General features: G+C 52.6%; 1 protein-coding gene across 6 annotated transcripts in view; it reads left to right on the forward strand.

The window, feature by feature from the left end:
- Window positions 1–4,151: 4,151 nt before the first annotated feature.
- Window positions 4,152–18,417, forward strand: part of FXYD6 (FXYD domain containing ion transport regulator 6) — a 28,261-nt gene continuing 13,995 nt past the window's right edge. For 2 of the 6 annotated variants that reach the window (XM_031670464.2, XM_031670465.2), the window contains exon 1: window positions 4,152–4,285. Coding sequence is in view for 2 of the 6 variants with exons in the window: in XM_072954077.1 (XP_072810178.1) it covers window positions 4,372–4,396 (25 nt within the window). In the remaining 4 variants the exon portion in view is untranslated. Of the gene's footprint in view, window positions 4,397–18,417 lie in introns of all 6 variants that reach the window. The other 4 variants (XM_072954077.1, XM_072954078.1, XM_072954081.1 and 1 more) reach the window with 3 other exon arrangements.

The following is an 18,417-nucleotide window of genomic DNA, read 5'->3' on the forward strand; positions in this document are numbered from 1 at the left end:
AGGAACTGAATTGGAGCAGTGTCATTTACAAAGTCAAGGACAACGTGGGAGGAGAATCAGCTTGGTGGAGGGTCAGGTGATGGATTCAGCAGGGGCACCGCTGAGTCCCTGGAGATGACTCTCTGGGTCTCTGGGGGAAGGACCAGGCTGGAGAGCCTGGGATCATCAGCACTAAGTGGGTGGCAGAACCATGGATGTGGATTGGATTGTGCAGGAACTACTCAGGGCAGAGGACAAAGGGCCCAACACAGCTGCTGGAGGGGGAGAAGCCAAGGAGTCTGAGAAAGAAAGACCAGGAAGGGAGGGAAGGGATCAGGATCAAGTGCTTTTGAAGGCAGCAGAGCTCTTTCAGAAAGGAGTTAGGAAATAGCTCTGCCCTAGGGTTTGGGGGCTTAGCATTTGGCTGAGGTCGGAGAGAACACTCTTTCAAATCTGTGCAAAACGAAGTATGAATGGACCCAAAGTAACAGTCGATGGGCAGGGCCTGCTCTGGTTCTGCAGTCTGCTCCCAGGGATGAAAAAGCACCCAAAGCTTCCTGTGTCCACTGGGACCCGCTTGGTGGGGCAGGGTCTCCTTGGACGACTCCTGGTCTCCACCCCTTTAATTTTCCCTGTGGGCCCTCTGCTTCCTGTCTGTGGCAGTGTGACCCAGGCACTGACATGTTGAAGGGCTATTTCTTTTCTTGTCTTTATTTTTTTGATTGAAGGATAGTTGATATATTAATGTTGTGTTACTTTCAGGTGTACAGCAAAGTGATTCAGTTTATCTACCATCTATCTATCTACCTACCTATCTATCATCTATATTAGTTTTCAGATTCTTTCCCATTATAGCTTATTACAAGGTATTGAATATAGTTCCCTGTGCTATACAGTAGGTCCTTGTTGTTTATCTATTTTATGTACAGTAGGGTGTGTCTGCTAATCCCAAACTCCTAATTTATCCCTCCCCCCTTTCCCCTTTGGTAACTGTAAGTTTGTTTTCTATGTCTGTGAGTCTGTTTCTGTTTTGTAAATAAGTTCATTTGTGCCATTTTTTTAGATTCCACATATAAATGCTATCATATGATATTTGTCTTTCTCTGTCTGACTTATTTCACTTAGTATGATCATCTCTAGGTCCATCCATGTTGCTGCAAGTGGCATTATTTCATTCCTTTTTATGGCTGAGCATACTGAGGGCTATTTTCACCGCAGCACAAGGAGGCTGGGGGCAAGTGTTATCTGGATGGGTTTTTAGCTGCACAATTACAAGGTATGTAGTCAGCTCAGCACAAGTTTAAAGCATGGACTAGTCCTTTATGCTCTCAACAGTTACACTGTCCTTCTAAGCGCTAGGTCTTTCCATGGCTCTTATTCGGGGGCTTGGGGAGGGTTTTAGGAATAGTTTTTGTATTTTTGCGTCCTACTCCCGCCATGGCCAGGCACCCCTGCCCCAGCTCTCTCTTTGCTCCTTGGCCTCTAGAGAAGCAAGGCTCTCTTCAGTTGGGATCCAGGCCCATTTCTCATCTTCACATTAGCACCATTCTCCTCACAGGTCCTGATCCTTGACTGTAGGGTCCCCCTACTTCCAGAACCAGCCACTCCCTAATTCTGGCTTGCAATAGTTTTCTTAATGCCCCTTAGAGGCTTCCCATTGTCCTGGGGATAAAAGCTGGATTCACTCAGGAGCTCTCAGGCCTGCTTGGTCTGGCATTTGCTTCCTTCCTCTGTTCCAGAGCCACAGTGGCTCCTTTCATACTATGTTCCTTCTGCCCCAGGGCCTTTGCACATGTTGCTTCTGTTCCTGTGTCAGGATCATTTCCCAACACTGCCTGTCACTCCAATTCTTGGCTCTTTCACTTCGTCTCCTTAACTCCTCCTAACCCTTCAGCTCACTTCTCAAATGCTACATCAGGGCTCTAAACCCTGTTTTAATTACACACTTATTCATGGGACTATTTGATAAATCTTTATCTTGTCCATTAGCTCCAAAGGACCATGACTTTCTTTTCACTATGTAGCCTGGAGCTTGGCCCCGGGCTCGGTACCCAGTAGCTATTCATACTGATAAATGTGTTGAAAGAATGGAGCAGCTGGTGACCTTTTTTTACCCACGCCCACTTGCTTCACAGGGGCTAGATGTGGTTAGAAGTGAGACAGGATGCCCCCCAGAACAAGCTTGGGTGTGATTTTGTTGCTGTTACCCCAAACGCCTTCAGCAGTGCCTCCAGGTGGGCTGGGAAGAAGCACATTTGAGGGGCAAACAGGGGCCCTTTCTCGCGGGACTGGAGCTTCTGCCGCCTCCCAGGGGCTTTTTGCTGCTCAGAGGCACCAGGGAAGTAATTTGGCCCAACACCTTGGAATTCTCTGGCAAGAAAAGGTCCGGTACTAACAGGTGGCTCGGCTTTGCAGTTCCAACTCCTGGCCCGTCCTTTCCCAAACAGGCTTGTAGAGCCCGGGCTTGACATGTCCCCACCAGCAGGAACTCCAAAAAGCAACACAGAGAGGCGGCAGGCAGGCAGCACTCAAGGACATCTGGGAGGAACTAATCTACTTGCCCAAGGATACGGGCCCAGCAAGTGATGGGGCTTGGTCTCTCTCGTCTAGAGGGAAAGGAGGAGGACAATTGTAACCAAGACCTCATATGGAGAGGAAAAAACATGGACAGAAGGGTTACCTGATCTGTGTAAAGTCACATGGCTCAAAAGAGTTAGGTTAGGTTTTGGGGAAAGAGCTCTGGTTTTCACAGGCACCCAAAGAAGTTTGGGGCTGGGCCGGAGCAGCATCCACTCTGAGGTTCTGTGTCACAGAGTCTGAGCTGTCCTCCCAAGGGTCCCCACTCTTTCTCAGTAGCCACTTATGGCTTCCACATCTGTGCAAACCTTCTGGAATCCATATATATTCCCTGCCTTCGGGTTTTGAGACTGGACTAGTAAAATAATCCAGTCATTTTGGGTTCAAGCTGGAAGGGGTGTCCAGATTATCTGGTCTGTCTCCTTCATTTTACAAATGAGAAAACTGAGGGCCAGGGCTGGGGGTGTTAGAGGTAGGGATGGGCCTGTTCCTGGAAGTACCCATCCTCCCAAGGTTCAGGGTCTGTAAGGAAGTCTCAGGATTAGACATTTATAGCCTCCTTCAGGAGCCACCCTCACCCCCGATCCTGCCAATCCCCCTCTTGGCTCAGGCCAGCAGCCTCATGGCCACCAGCCTCATGGCAACCAGCATGGTTTCCTGGCTATCAACCAAATGGCCAGCCCTTGGGGCATCTGTGGTTTCTGCCAATGCCTGGCCTCAGGCCCTTCCCACAGCCCCTGCTCCCTGCTGACTTGCTGCTTATTGATTACTCACATTGAGCACTGGGCTCAGCCTTGGGGGTCAAGTGTTCTCAGACTCATTTCACAGGGGACAAAACTGAGACTCTAGAGCTTCCTTCAGTGATGTGCTCAGGGTCCCATCACAGGTCGAGCTGCAGAACTAGGACTTTAATCTTCTAATTCAGTTTGTCAGTCTTGTGTTTGGACCTGAGGAGCGAACTGGGGAGGGGAGTTACTGTGACCTGAAAGGGGTAGGATGAGAGGCCGTGAAGCAGGGTATCTCGGCAGCGCACCTGTGGTTCTCGTGAGCCCCCGCCCCCAGCATCCCACCTGGCTCCCGTCAAAAATGACGACTCCAACCAGAAACGGCTCGCGCGCCTACGACCCAGCCATTCATGCTTTTGGTGCACATCCCCCTTAATTGCCAAGTCTCCCAATTAACGTGGGTTGCTGCGTCTGGTGTTTTGTTATTTTCTCGTATTTTCCCGTGTCTCCCTCCCGACCCCCCTCCCCCACCCCAGTTTACTATTTCAGAGACACACTAGCTCTGTCATCGTGTTTGTCTCGCTCCCTCCCCACCCTCAGCAGAGGAAAACCGAAAAGCAACAGCTGGTGGCGGATGCGCGCCGGCGCTGGCCCGCCCCCTCGGCGACAGTCTCCTGTTGCTTCCCGAGCCACCCTGCCCTTTGAAAGAATCCCTCCCGCACCCGGGAGCAGCGGCGGCGCGCTCGGAGGAGAGGGTCTGCGCGCGGACGCGACCCGGAGGCCAGCGGACCGTGACACCGCGGTCCCCGGAGCCCAGCCCCCGCCCACCCAGCCCCGCCCCTGCAGAACGCGCCTCTCCAGCCCGCCCCACCCCTTCCCAGCCAGGGAGGCGGGAAAAAAGGCGAAAGCCTCGCCCACCGCCCTGCCCCCAGCCCCGCCACTCCCAGGCTCCTCCGGACTGGGCACGTCCTCCTAGATTGTCTCGGAGGGACCGCGCCGTGCAGGTAAGCGGCTGCGGAGGTGGCGAAGTTGGGTTCTTCTTCCGAAGAGGGAGAGAGGCTGGGATGGGGACCGATCGCGAGGCGCCGGGATGCCGCCGCGTTTTGTTTTTCTCGGTGGGTGTGAGCGGTCCTCCCCAGGCGGCCGCCGCTTGGGCAGCGAAAACCAGGTTGGGGATGGAAACCAGGAGGTGGGCGTCGGAAGAGAAGAGGGGCCTCCGAGGGGAGGCAGGCCGTGGCGATGGGGGCGAAGCTGTTCTGGAAAGGCGCTTGCTGCTGCCTGGAGCTTGGGGCAATGGTTTCAGGAAAAGAGGAAAGGGCTGCTCCCCACTGTATCTAGGGAGAGTTTTCCCTTTGTTACTTGGAAGCTGTGGCCACTTGAGTGGAGTGTGCTGATGTGAAGACGGGGAGGTGGCTGGCTGTGAGTGTGCACACATGACCAACACAAAATGGAACTTGCAGGCTTGGCGCCTGGGGGGCAGGGGGAGCTGGAGCTGGGCTGTGAGCATGGGGAGGGGGGCAGGTAAAGAAGGGCTGGGGTTCCAGGGTGTGGGGTTCATGAGAATGTCTGCGTCAATTTTCTTCTCCTCTTGTCTATCCAGTCCTGTTTTATTCCAGTGCACCATGACCCCCCCCTTTTCCTGGTGCCCAGCCCTCTTTCCCCAGCAGGGCTGGCCCTGGCAGGGCTGCCCCCATTGTGTCTCTTGGGCTTCCCGGGTAAGTTGGAAGAGCAGCCTGGGGCTTCTGGCACTTGCTTCTGGGCTCTTACAAGTGGTGGCTGGTAGAGAAAGCACCTGAGGGTGGGAGCAGTCACCCTGGAGAAGTGGGCCTGGCCAAGCCCCTGCTGCCAACCTCCAGACATGGGAGGCTGTGGCTGCCAAGGCTTCTCCCCATGAACGTGGCCTCTGTCTCCACTTCCTTTGTCTCCTTGGCTCTGGCTGGCTGGCTGGGCCCAGATTTCCAGGTTTGGAGATGGACCAATGGTCCCCATGCCCTCTGTGAATGGACCCCATTCTGGGGGCCCAGCGCCCTCATATTGTGTATGTGTGGATGTGTATATCTGTTTCCGCAACTTAGCCTTTTTCACGTGACCTTCCTGGTAGTTGCCATGGAAACTCCTCTTCAATTCTCAGCCTCCCTCCTTTTCCTGCCCATTCCTCACCTCTAGATCTCCTCCCCTCCCCCCAACATGGTTGCCTAGATACTGGTTAGCCCTGACTTCTCTGGGTAGGAGACCCTTGAGAGCTAGCTCCCACCTCAAACTGATGTGGCCCCTACCCACTGCAGGACCCTCCAAAACACAGCACGTGTCACAGACACACGCCAAACATGTATACACTTGCCACACTACACACATACACACACATCACACATCCTACTTGCCACACACACTACATAAACACACTATACATACACATATCTCATACCACATACACACCATATACACACCAAATACACCATATATATACCACACCACAACACACCACTCACAATGCTACACGTACGCCCTACCAACGCACTATGTGTGCTTTCGCATACACCAACAATAACATGTACCATTGCTTCCCCCGACACACACAGATATACACACACACGACTTCTAAATAGGTCTCCAGCTGGAAGACAGAGGGCAGCTTCCTGCCTCACCTACTCTGTGCAGGGGAAGGCTCAGGAAGGCCAGATGGAAACATCTTCCCAGGAATCCTGCAGAAAAAGGTGGAGAGAAATGCGTGTCCAGATTCCCTCAGAGAGGACCCGTCTCCTGGGCGCCGTAGACTCAAGAGGCTGGGCATGGGCCAGAATTCAAATCTCTCCACGGCTGCTTTCTACCTGCCTTGACCCTGAGGACGCCCAGGGCTCCTGGCCTGTCCTAAGGAGTCTTCCTTCCTAACGGAGGATCAGGCAGCTCAGGAGCCAGCAGAAGGCTTCAAGCCTCCGCAAAGGAGGGAGGAAAGGTCGTGACTGTGCTTGGAGGGCAGGAGAGGGGCAAGGAGAGGGGACAACGCCGGGAGGAGGGCAGAGAGGAGAGGGACAAGGTGAGTTTAGGAAGTAGGTGGGACGATGCGGGGGAGGGGGTCCAGGCTACCCTCTCTCCCCCAGGAACACTTCCCTGCATCCTCTTTGGCTCCTCCAAGCACATCTGTGCTTCTAGGAGAGGAAGCAGGTTGGCAAGGACTCGTGGATTGCCAGGGCTTTCCCAAGACCTGTAGCTGCTCTGGGGGTCTGGTGGTAGACACCAGAGGCAAGGGTCTCCTTCCTGACCACCTGCCGAGGACCCATTTCACTCAGTCATTCAGTGAACTGCTTAAATTGCCTACTGCGTGTTAATTGCTAGGGTCTTGTGGGTGAGGTGGAAGACGTAGTTCCTGACCTCAGAATCCTAGATTTCTCAGAGCTGAAAGGGGAACTTCTGATCAGGACATCACATAAATGGGGAAACAGGCTCAGAGGTCCCACCACCCCGCAGTGGCTGAGGCCTCTGACTCTTTAGCCAGGACTTGTGACCCCACACTCCCACTTCTCTTGCTGTTTTTTCTCTATTGCCAGCAATCCTCTGGGGACTGGGATGTCCCTTCCAAAGTGTGGGTGCCCCAGTGGCTGAGGAGCCCGCTCCATTTTATTTCCTTGGAGGAGAGGGTGAGGAGGAGCAGTTCCCTAGACCCTGGGAACTCCGCACAGTCACAGGAAGCCAGCCCACCAGATGCCCCCTAAGTCAGAGCCCGGCCCTGTTGGACCTAGCTGGCTGCCATCTGGGTGGCAGACTGTGCCAGGCAGCCCCCAGGACTCCCTGTCTAACAAATCACCCACTAGCTTCTGCCCAGGCGCCTTGGAGGAAGCAAACCAGTCATGACAGCCGCAGCCACTGGGGACAGAGACCCGGCAGCATAAAGGCAATGATCCCGGAGGTGCAGACTCAGGTTCTAGTCCTGGCTGCGCCCCAGGGGCAAGTGCATTCATCCCACAGATGTCACTTTGGAAGCAAACTGGCTGTCTGGTGAAAGTCTTCCAACTGAAAGCCTGTGAGATTTTATGTTCTTATTTTTTATTTTCTTCATACAACTTAAGAATATGTCTTTCCGATTTCATAATGTGGAATTTAATTATTCGTAGTGTGGAATAACATGACATGTATTATAATATTTTACTTAATCATGACCCTACAGAGTCCTTTAAGGTTTCCAACTTTTAATTATTATAAATAAAACTTGATTAAACATCTAGGTACATGAAAGCAGCCATTTCTTCCTCTAAATTTTTGTACAGTCTTGAAAGAGATCCCTTTTCTCTCCAGGAGCCAAACTGCACTCATGATTTCATAACACGGGGTTGCGGCTGAGCTGAGCAGGAAAGAGGCTGGTGTCTGGTTCCTGGGGAGAAGGCCTCCCCTCTCACCCCTTTAAGTTATGGAAACCGAGACTGGGTTTACTTCTCTCAGGCTTCGGCTGCTAGCGCCTCCTGAGCTCTGTGTCTCTCTGGTCTGTTCTGCTAGGGTGGAAACTGGGGCGAGGTGGAGTCTTGGGAGACGTGGTCTCTGGAGAGAACGGGGTCCAGGGCCATCGTTTGTGCGTCTGTGAAATCCTTCGGAGGAAGAGCCCTGGGCCAGCTGGAGGTGCTGGCCAGGGCTTTCTGTCCCGGATGAGAAGAAGATCTCTGGCCGAGACGAAAGCATAGAACCATCTTCTTTTCTCTGGAATGGGAGGGAGGAGGGGGGACTCTGACCTGGGAAAGTATGAAGTCAGCTTGGAGCCCACACAGGAACACACTTGTTACAAAGATACGTGGGGGTGCTGGAGGCTCAGGATTGGGGCTGGGGCCATGGGAACGTAGCTGCTTCAGCTCAAAATATCTGATGTGAGGCCAGGGATGACGTAGGATCTGGTTGGAACGACAGTGACTCCCCACATAGCTGGAGTGCAAAGCCAGGCCTTGGAAGAGACCTGAGACAAGGTCTTAATTCATACATACCTGCCTTTAACAAGTGCTAATTGAGTCCCTCCCCTATGCCAGGCTCTTGTGGGCTTCTTAGGGCCCACACAGAGCTGTGAAATGATGGTTTCATTCACCGGAACTCTCCCGCTCAGGTAGATCATTGATTTGTCCTCTCCCCGCCTCTCTCCCCGCTGACCCCACTCACACTTCCCACCAGGAAAGCTCCGGAACTTCCTTCTTCGACAGGAACCTGCACTCACTCTCCCTTTCTCACACATACATAATCTTCCAGCCCTGACACACAGGCACGAGCTCGCAGGTTCCCGTGCACCCTCTCACCTTGTCCAGCTGCAGTCTCTCACCTAGACTGGTGACGGCCTCTTCCTTTCCATTTTCTCAGCCTCCATCCTTTTACCATCAATCCTGCGGATCAGGCCCAGCGTATCTGACCTTCTGGGCCTCTCCATGGCCTGTTGATGAGGACAGGTGTCTGGCACTGGTCCCCAAGGGCTGCAGCTACCTCTCCAGGCACCCTCTCCAGATGGTTGTCCAAGCCTGATACTTCCTACCCTCTGCCTCTCTCTGCTCAGACCTGACCAGGAATGAGCTCTCTCACTCCAGCCTGCTGAGGAGGGGTGGTGGCCTTTGGAGACGCATAGACTTGGGTTCTAAGCTGGGTGCTGACACTTCCTAGTTTTCGTAACACTTCTAAGCCTCAGTTTCCTTATCTGTCAAATGGGCATGAGGATTGAGGGGGTAAGCTATGTCAAGTGCTTCTCGGGTGCCTAGCTCGTAGTAAACACTCAGTAGATGTTAGTTGCTGTAATGATGATGATAATAATGACATTGTTATTATTATTAGAATGACAGTATTGTTGGTTATAGCATCTTCTGAGGCTCCCTCTTTCAAACAGCTTTTCCTAATTTCCAGTAAACAGATATGCTTTCCTTCCCCCTCCTCGTACCCTGAAATGCTCTGTTGATTCTTCCCTGAGAGTACACACCCACCATGCCTGCATTTAGCTACTTAAGTACACGCCTGTTCCCCACACCCGCTCCTACCTCTTCAAAAGCAAAGTCTGTTTGTCCCTCAGACAGTGCCTGGCATGGTGTCAGGCAAATGGAGAAAGCCCAGTGAGCGTCCGTGAACTGAACATATGTGGGAAGAAGTCCTCACCCACCAGGAGATGTTGAAAGCCCACTTGTCCCCCCAAGCTGTCTCCCGCCTGTCACTCATAGCCAGGTGCGCACCACGCATACCTAAGGGGGACCTTCCTTTATGCCCCTGTGTCATCTCAGTCTGTCTGCTCCTTTGATGGAGTCTGAAAATAAGAATTTGACCCCATCAGAAGCCTGGGAGGCGCCTACGGGCTGAAGTCAATGGAAGGAAGCTGATTCATCCTAGGTTTTGGTGATTGGGATCTGCCAGAGACCTAGTGAACGGAAGGAAGAAGTGGGGTGAGGGGTCACGGGAAAAGTTTTAAAATTCCTTAAAAATTCCATACAGATCCTCAGGTTGTTCTGAGCTTAGATTGGATTATGACTTAAAGGGATAATGATGCCAAAGCACCCGTTCATTCCCGCATCAGCCTTTCCTGAGCAGCCACTGTGCAAAGTGTTGGCGATTCAGAGATGCCTAGAATGTGCCTCTGCTTCCACAGAGTTCATAGTCTAATGGGGGAGACACACACACGAGTGATGGAGTACCTGGAAAGAAGCGTGGGCCTTGGCTCTGTGGGAATGGGGGGGAATGAATCATGTGGCTGGAGGTTGGGGACAGTGTGTTTCACAGTGTGTTTCCTGAAGCAGAGACAAACAAGGTCAGGTCAGCCTCCAGACGTGCACGTGACCAGGTGGGCAGAGGGCCTGTCCCCATGCCTTTTCCACCCCAAGCAAGACAGTGTGAACATATACACATGCTCAGTAGGCTCAAACATGCCGGCCAGAGCTGTGCTTTCAAGGAGGTGGGCTGTTGGGCAGAGAGAGTGGATGGGGCTGGTCAAGCTACCTGGTACTGTGGTCTGGCTGTGGGCAGGGTCGCCTGGGCCTCTGGCCCTGGCAGCTGCTCTGAGTTTCTGTTTCTGCTGCTGAGACTGTTGGTCTGGCCTGTCTTGAATGGGCCTTTGTCAGCAGGCTTGGGGAGGAGACGATCCCATCACTGGCCTGACTTGCTCACGCCCGCCCAGCCTGCCAGGGCCCCGGCCTAGGGCTTCTGAGCAGTGCTGCCCACCATCCAGACTCCCTGGAACTGGACTGAGATCCCCTCGGGGGCGGCAAGCCTGGTCCCGCTCCCTGACTCACCCTGGGTGGCTCGTGTCATTGGCCTGTGCTGGAGGCTGGAGTTGGCCACACATCCCTGCCTTATGTGCCTGCCTCTGAGCGCTGTCAGGAGAAGCCCACGGGGTGATGGCTGGGAAGGCACTGCAAAGACTGTCACAGTCAGAAGTGATGGGGGGGTGAAGTGGCAGCAAGGCCCTGTGACTCAGCTGATGGGCCAGCTTGGGGTCTTTGTAGAGACTCTTACTTTTATTTTTGTTTTTGGAGGGACGGTAATTGGGTTTATTTGTTTATTTATTTAAATGGAGGCCCTGGGCATTGAACCCAGGACCTTGTGCATGCTAAGCGCCCACTCTACCACTGAGCTGTACCCCCCCCTCCCAGACACTCTTTTTAGAAACCAGTCCTGTGTTTGTGCTTTGTGTACTCCAGGGAAAGGCCTTATTTCTTCTCATGGTCAGTTCCTTTCTTCCTCTTCCCCAGAAGTAATTCCTCATTAAAGATAAAGGTGCCTCCGAGTTCAAATAGTAAGTTCTCTGCTACATGATAAAGGAGTTCTGTCCCTCCCCCTCCCCCTGTACAGCCAGGCTGGATTGGGTCTGGGCTGGAGAGAGACAGCTTTGAGTCATGGGGACCAGCGGGGGTGCCCTCCATGAATGCAGGGTGGTGGGGCAGACCCAGAGATGGGGCTACTCAGGGCAGTCCTGCCAGGCCCGAGGACCCTGTGATGAGAGGGACCTGATAGGAAGGGGACATCCTGGAGGGTGTCAGCAGTGATGATCTGGACCAGAGGCCCCTGCCTTGTGCATAGGCTGTCCAGCTGCCTCGGGGCAGTGCAGGGAATTCAGTGACGGCAGCCCCTGTGAGCCCCTCGGCCCACCAGAATGTCACCATACTCTGCTCTCTCTTCAGTCCCAGGCTTGAGTTCTCTCTGCCCTTTAGCCCTTCTCTGGAATTCTGAATTCTGTAAGGGGGCCAGTCATTTCATGTTAGGCTAGTAAACAGAATTATTGATGTTCAATGCTTGTTTGATGGCATTTAACATGCAAATTGAGGGAACAGGTTGCATTTTCCTCCGAAGGCCACAGATCCATCAATGACCTCTGGTTGGGCCCAAAGCTCTTGTTTTAAAAGACAGCTTTAAAAGCCTTTGCTGGATTTCAGCTCTGTGGTTCTGAACCACAGAAGCCCAGCCCCTGCTGCAGAAGCAGCGGACACCACCGACAGGCCGCTGGGCTGCGTGCTGCTTGCCGGGAAGGTGAGCAGATGTGGGGGTGATGGGATGGGGTTGGAGAGCTGTTTTGTTTTTAACTGAATTAACATTTTTTAAAAATTATTTTTAATAGATCTTTTTTTTTTAAGAACAGTTTTAGATTTACAGAAAAACTGAACAGCTAGTACAGACAGTTCCAGTATAACCCCCAGCACACAGGTTCCCCTATTATCTTATGTTCATATGGTACATTGTTGCCATTGATGAGCCAGTATTGATGTATTATTATTATCTATAGACCACACTTTATTCAGACGTCTTTAGTTTTTACCTGATGTCCCTTTTCTGTTGCAGGATCCCACGCGGGTCACCACGTTACATTCAGTTGTTATGTCTCCTTAGGCTCTTCTTGGTGTGACAGGTTCTCAGCCTTGCCTTGTTTTTGAAGACCTTGACCTTGACAGTTTTAGGGAGGACTGGTCAGGCATATTGCAGGATACTCCTCAACTGGGATTTGTCCGATGCTTTTCTCACAGTTAGGCTGGGCCGATGGGTCTGGCGGAGGCAGATCACAAAGGGGAAGGGCTGTTTTCGTCACATCAGATCAAGGGTACGTATATCAGCCTGCTTCATCACCGGTGGTGTTGACGGGACTGGGTTTTCAGTCCCTTTTAGAGCCACCACTCCAGCACGATGCCAGGGCCTCGTGATTGGAGCTGTGTTCTTTCCACTCCCCGAGACAAACATCAGTCTGTCAACCAGCCCTCACTGGCTGTCTGCACTGCCCCAGCTCTTGCAGGTCCTGGGGTCACACAGAGACTTTTCAGCCAGGAGAACCTTATTAAAGAGAGCATGAAACAGACTGCGCTGTGTGCCAAGTCAGTGCTAATGACAAGCCACAGGTGCTCTTTGAGTCTGGAGAAAGAAATCTATAGTTCAGCCTATGGGCTGGAGTGGTAATTGGACAAAGATAGCATTTCTCAACCTTGGCTGCCCGTTGGAATGAGTGCGGCGATTCTAAAAATTACTGATGCCTTGGTCACACCCCCAGAATTTAGAATTTAATGGGACTTAGTTGATTCTCAGGCATTATTGTTATTATTTGTATTATCGCGATTATTAAAAAGCTCTCCCTGTGCTGGGAGGGTGCAGCCAAGGTCGAGAACTGGAATAAACAGGGAAGGGAAGGGCATTCTAAGTGGAGGGAACAGAATATACAGTGGCCTGGAGATCAGTACACACATGGCAGGGGACGGGAGTAGACCATACGAGCTGAAAGTAATGGAAGAAAATACTGGAAGGGCAGAAAAGGGAGAGGCTTAGAGGTATTCAGATGCCAGAGTAAAAAGTTTTGATTTTTAAAAAGTAAAGAGAATATAGAAGCACCATGAATACATTTGTGTTTGGGAGAGAAGTGATCAGAATATACATTAGGAAGATTAAATCATACAGTTGTCAGTGTCCAGGAGCAATTACTGGAAGCAGGTTAAGGGCGGGTGCAGCTAGCACAATATTAGACAAGCTACCTACAACGGCCCCGGTGGGTAAGAATGAGGGTCTGAACTAGACCGAGCAGTGGGAGAGAGGATTTTAGACCTACTGCGGGAGGAAGCATGTCTAGGGCTTTGCCACAGGTACAGTGTGGAGATGGGACGGGAAGGGAGGGAACCCTGTGAACTCAGACTGTGAGCTCCGTGAGGTAGGGACCGCGTTTGTGCAGCACGCCCAGCGATGACTACGTTCTTGGGCAACAGCAGGCTGTCAATAAATGTTTGTTAATTTGGTTACTGGAAGAATAATGATGCTCTTCTTTCCAAAATTACACCTTGTCCCCAAATTACTCTCTTTTTCTCCACCAATTTCTTCACCTAAATGCAGGCAGATCTCAGCTGTTTGAAAAGCAATCTGATTGAATAACTCAGGCCAAGATGTAAATGACTGGTAGGATTGGAAGTATTTACCTTTTAAATGAAGCATTTGGTGGAATTAAGAACTCTCTCCCTGGGAGAATGTCATGGGTGTGGATATATTTTTGAGGAGGGGTGGTCTTTATTTCAATTCTGTAATTCTGAGCCGTACCAGGAATAAAAGGGGTCTGTAGCTCGGCAGCCCGCTCTGAAAGGCTGCCAGTTGGCATCCCCTGTGAGCCTAGCTTCGATGGACAGATCCCCCCTCCAACTGGTCTGGGACACCAGACCATCTAGCTCCCTGCAGCAGCTGCTGTGAGGAGGCTGGGGAGGGAGAGAAGAGAGCCTGAGCTGGTGCTAAAGCTCCGCTGGGAGTGATGGGAAGGCCTGTGAGTCGCTGGGGACCAACAATGGCTGATGGATGTGCCAGACCTCCTCCCGCCTCCACGGGGGCTGCCGGGTCCTAGCCTTAACATCAGTCATAGTGGACAGAATAGAGTTGGGCAAGAAACCGGGAAGGGGAGAAAATGACCTTATGCGTGCCAGAGTTAAATAAACGTATTTAACTTTATCTGGATTATTCTCACCCTGGTTTTTCTGCCCTGGCCTGGGTATGAATGCTCCCATCCAATGAGCCCTGCTTGGTCTTGAGTCAAGGTCAGCGTTTTCATGTCCCTTAGCCTCCACGCGTTGCCACTCTTGCCAGGGAGGCAGCAAGGAGGAGTGGAAAGAACATAGCCTGTGGCATCTGCAGAATTAGGATGGTTAGCTGTGCAAGCTTGGGCGGGTGACATGACTCTGAGCCTTGCCTTCTCTCATCTGTAAGATGGCAACAATACCCAATGCCTGCCGTTGTGATGTTCCTTTGAGCTGATGCTTTGGAAGTTGTCTGGGAGGTGAGGTGTCTTACAGATGCTTGGGGTTATCAGCATCACTACCATCTCCAGTATCTTCCCCTTCAGCCATCGGCGGTGGGGAGGCGGGTAGAAAATACAAAACACAGCTGGTCCCCCTTTTCTCGTGACAGCTGCAAGTACTCTCGAGAGTCTGGGGCTGAGGACCCAGGAATCTCTGTCCTGATGTATTTGCCCCAACCTCCCTTAAACCCAAGAGGCAGGAGGACCAGGGCTGCCTTAGGCCCAGCATCGCGGTTTTACTGAAGTCCACTTAGCCTAGGAATCTCAAGGCCCAGCCCTCCTAGGGAGACACACCCAAGGGGCCCCTTGAGGGAGACAGTGGCTTCTCCTGGAAGGACTTTGGGTTAGGAAGAATACTTGGCACACTGGCCAAGGGGGTGGGGCACCTGAGGCCCTCCAGGGCCAGGCCTCAGGCTCCTGGACCCTGACCAGCAGGCGGCTTAGACAGCAGAAACCCTGTGTCTTCCACTGGGCAGCTGCCCTGCAGCCGGAGTGGCATGATGTTTTTTCCTACAAGCAGCAGCTGTCTGTTGACTTTACCCCCCACCGACACCCCACGCTGGTGCATCTCTTGCTCAGTTTCTGCCAGGAACGCCTCCCCTTGGCCAGGCTCCCTTCTGTCCTGCAGCCTCTTCCTTTCTCTTCCCTTTGCCTGCCTCTCTGGCACTTCTCTTTGGCCTCTCTCCTGTTCAGTCACTCTTCCTCTGGGATTCCTTTCCTCTCCTGCCATCTCATGTCCTCTCAGTCTTGCTTCTGTGTCTCTTGGTGGGGGCTCCCCCGTTTTTGCCTGGGAGGACGTGTCACCGTCCCTGGCTGCCCTAGGCAGGTCTGTGCTCCCCACACCACCTGTCTGTGGCCCTGGATGATGCAGCCTGTTTTTCTGGAGGGAGGAGAAGGCAGTAGCTCTGGGAAGCCTTTTGCGTAGATAACGCCATGCTCTGCCTGCATCTGCTGTGGCTCGTGGCCATCCCTGCCTGTGTCATGGGGACACTGGAGCCTTCCAGTGATGAGAGACAGTTAAAGGAGGAGGGAAGGGAAGTGAGAGGAGGCAACTGGGGCCTTTCCCCAGCTCCATTCTCTGTTTGTCTTCCCCATTTCCCAAGAGAAGCTAGAACGTGAAGGTGGAAGCTGAGCAAAGAGTTGGGGGAAAGATGATCTATCAACACTTGATGCTTAAAAAGCAGTTGCTGTTTACCAGGCAGAGCGCTCAGCTGGGATGTGATATCTCTTTTCATTGCAAATGACAGAAACTGAGCTGCATCGGTTTCGGGCAGGGTGGGGATTATGGGTTCTTAGAGCCAGACTGCGGGACGGGCAGGGCAGCGCTGGCTGCGGACAGACAGGCCAGAGCACCGCCAGCCAGGACTCTCTCACTGTCCTTTCTCTGGCTCCTATCTCCCGCCAGCTCTTCACCTGCAGGATGCTGACTGAGTACCCTTGCCCCGTAGACTCCTCCAACCCCACATTTCACAGCCTGGCTGCTTTGACCCTTCTTCCCTTGGTTCAGGAGGATGTGACTACCCGTGGGGGAATCCTGAAGTCTCAAACCCAGGCCTTTTAGCAACAAGGGAGGGGCTGCAGTTGGCAGTCCCCAGTAGGTCTACAGGGCTGGAGCTGGGGAGGAGCTGTCTCCCCTGCAAAAGGAGATGCCAAAGGGGCAGGTGTGGGCAGACAGTGATGCAGGGAGTCTACGTCATCTAAGCCTCGCAGCTCCTCACATGTCGGTTACTATTCCCGTTTTACACGTTCCGAAGCAAACGCTCCGAGAGGTAGAGCGACTTGTTCAAGGTCACAAAGCCCCCGAGTGGCAGAGAGGCAGGATGGTAGAGTGGTTCAGAGCAAGGACTCTGGAGCCAGATTGCTTGGGTTGAAATCCAGGCCCTGGGGCTTTAGGCAAGTTGCTTAACCTTTCCGACCTCAGTTTCTCCATCTGTATAATGGGAATGATCATAATCAGAGCCACTTCCTAGAGCTGCTGTAAGGACTGAATGAGTTAGTACATGTAAACCACTTAGAACAGGACTTGGGATGACATGAATGCCTAACAACTGTTAGGTACTGTTATCACAGTGCTTTACAGTTTACAGAGAACCTCCACATGTATTATCTCACTTGACCTTTATAATAGCCTTGGCAAGTGGACAGGGGAACTGGCTGATCCCTTACTGTCCCCTACCCCGTGCTTTCCCTTCCGGCCGAATCAGCTGCACAAATTCCATAATCTCTTTTTTAAAAACTCCCCTTCTCAGGGGAACAGCTCTCTGTGCAACAAGGGAATAGACATTCTCTCTTGGGGGTGAGCCGGCAGGCACTGTGCCTTCTGCTCTCTTTTCTTTCATGAGTGTGTATGAAGCTAGTGATGTTTGGAGGCTTAACAACATGTTAGGGTGACAAAATGTTCACCCAGAGGCAGGAGCCCCCTCTTTGTAGAGTTCACATGACTCTCTTGTTTGGCCGAGCCTTGCAGCCTAAGCCTGCTGGACGGGTATAGCAGCAGGGAGCAGGGTGGCAGCCGCCTGGGAGGTGATCCCTCTGGGAGCCAGTACAGGTAGCCCCTCTTGGCCCTTTGTTCCTCGGTGGGTGTGAGCCCCCCTGGAATGTGGGGCCAGGGGCTGGAGTCCAGGGCTCCCAGCAGGAAGACTACCTTCCTCCTCCAGCGGGTGGGCAGGCTGAGCTGGGCGGAAGTCTGGAATCCAGCTTTCTCTCACCAGGGGACCACTCTTTCCCTGCCTCAATTTCTTCCCCTTTAAAATGGGTTTGATGCAACACATATTTCATGGGCTATTTTTAAGAATTAAATGAGAACGGATATTTAAAGTAGTGAGAATAGCACTTGACCTGTATGCTGTTTGTTGTGATTATTATTATCATCTCTTACATCCAATCTGGTCCCCAAAATGGGCTTCAAATACGGGCTTCCCATCCCAGAATTTTCAGCTCCTCTCATTTCCTTCTGTGGAGTCCATAGGATAATTCCGATGCTCACCAGCACCTTGCTTATTGCCACAGCCAAGTTCACTGCCAGAAGACTCACCTAGAAGACTCAGCTGTCCTGGTTTTACCTTTTCTTTCACACTTCGGTCACGGTTGCTGCCCCAGGAAGTGGAGCTTGGCTCGTGGAGCTGCAGGAGCTTCAGCCCTGAATGTCCCCAAGGTTCATGTCCAGCCATGGGCTCAGGTCCTGCCTGACGCGAATGGACCTGGGGGCGGGGGCACACTGGCCTGGAGGGCAGCATTGGGTGGAAGCTTTTCCAGTCAAGGAGGCTGCAGCTGTGTCTTGCAGCTGTATGAAGAAAGGGTGTTTTGAGCCTTCCAGAAGGGGCCAAAGATGGAGAAGAATCCACCCTGCATTTTACAAAAGCAGATGATGAAACTTGGTCTTGGCTCTGGGTCACTGTGTCTGGGAGCCCCAAGGCCAGAGAGTGTAGGGCACACAGTGGGGATTTGAGGCCACAGGTTGCATGGAACACGAGGTGAGGGGCAAACTCCCCATCCTGAAAACAGAGAAGATGGAGGGGAGTGCTGAGCTCAGCCAGGAAGGACCCCGGAAGTGCCCTCGGGAGTGCTTCTAGACAGAGCAGTCAAGTAGGTGAGGACTGTCCTTTTGTTCTTTGCTTTCTTTTCACGCCTGTACATCTTAAGTTGGGAGGCAGAAGGTGATGAGCGGTTTAGGGAGGAAAAGTGCAGCTGCATGTGAGGGGAGGCGGGGGTTCACTTGAGCGCCAAGGACGCCCGGCTGCCCCAGCGTGGATGGTGGAGCAGGGAGACACCGGGGTGGAAGGGGTGCCAGAGAAGGTCCAGGAGAACATTCCAGCCTTTCCAGCCCTGTGGCATTATGACCCCAACGTTCTCATAAAAGGACAGCACATCCCAAAGCCAGGCCGCGGGTTGGGC

This window comes from Vicugna pacos, chromosome 33 (assembly GCF_048564905.1).
Source record: "Vicugna pacos chromosome 33, VicPac4, whole genome shotgun sequence".
NCBI lineage: Eukaryota > Metazoa > Chordata > Mammalia > Artiodactyla > Camelidae > Vicugna > Vicugna pacos.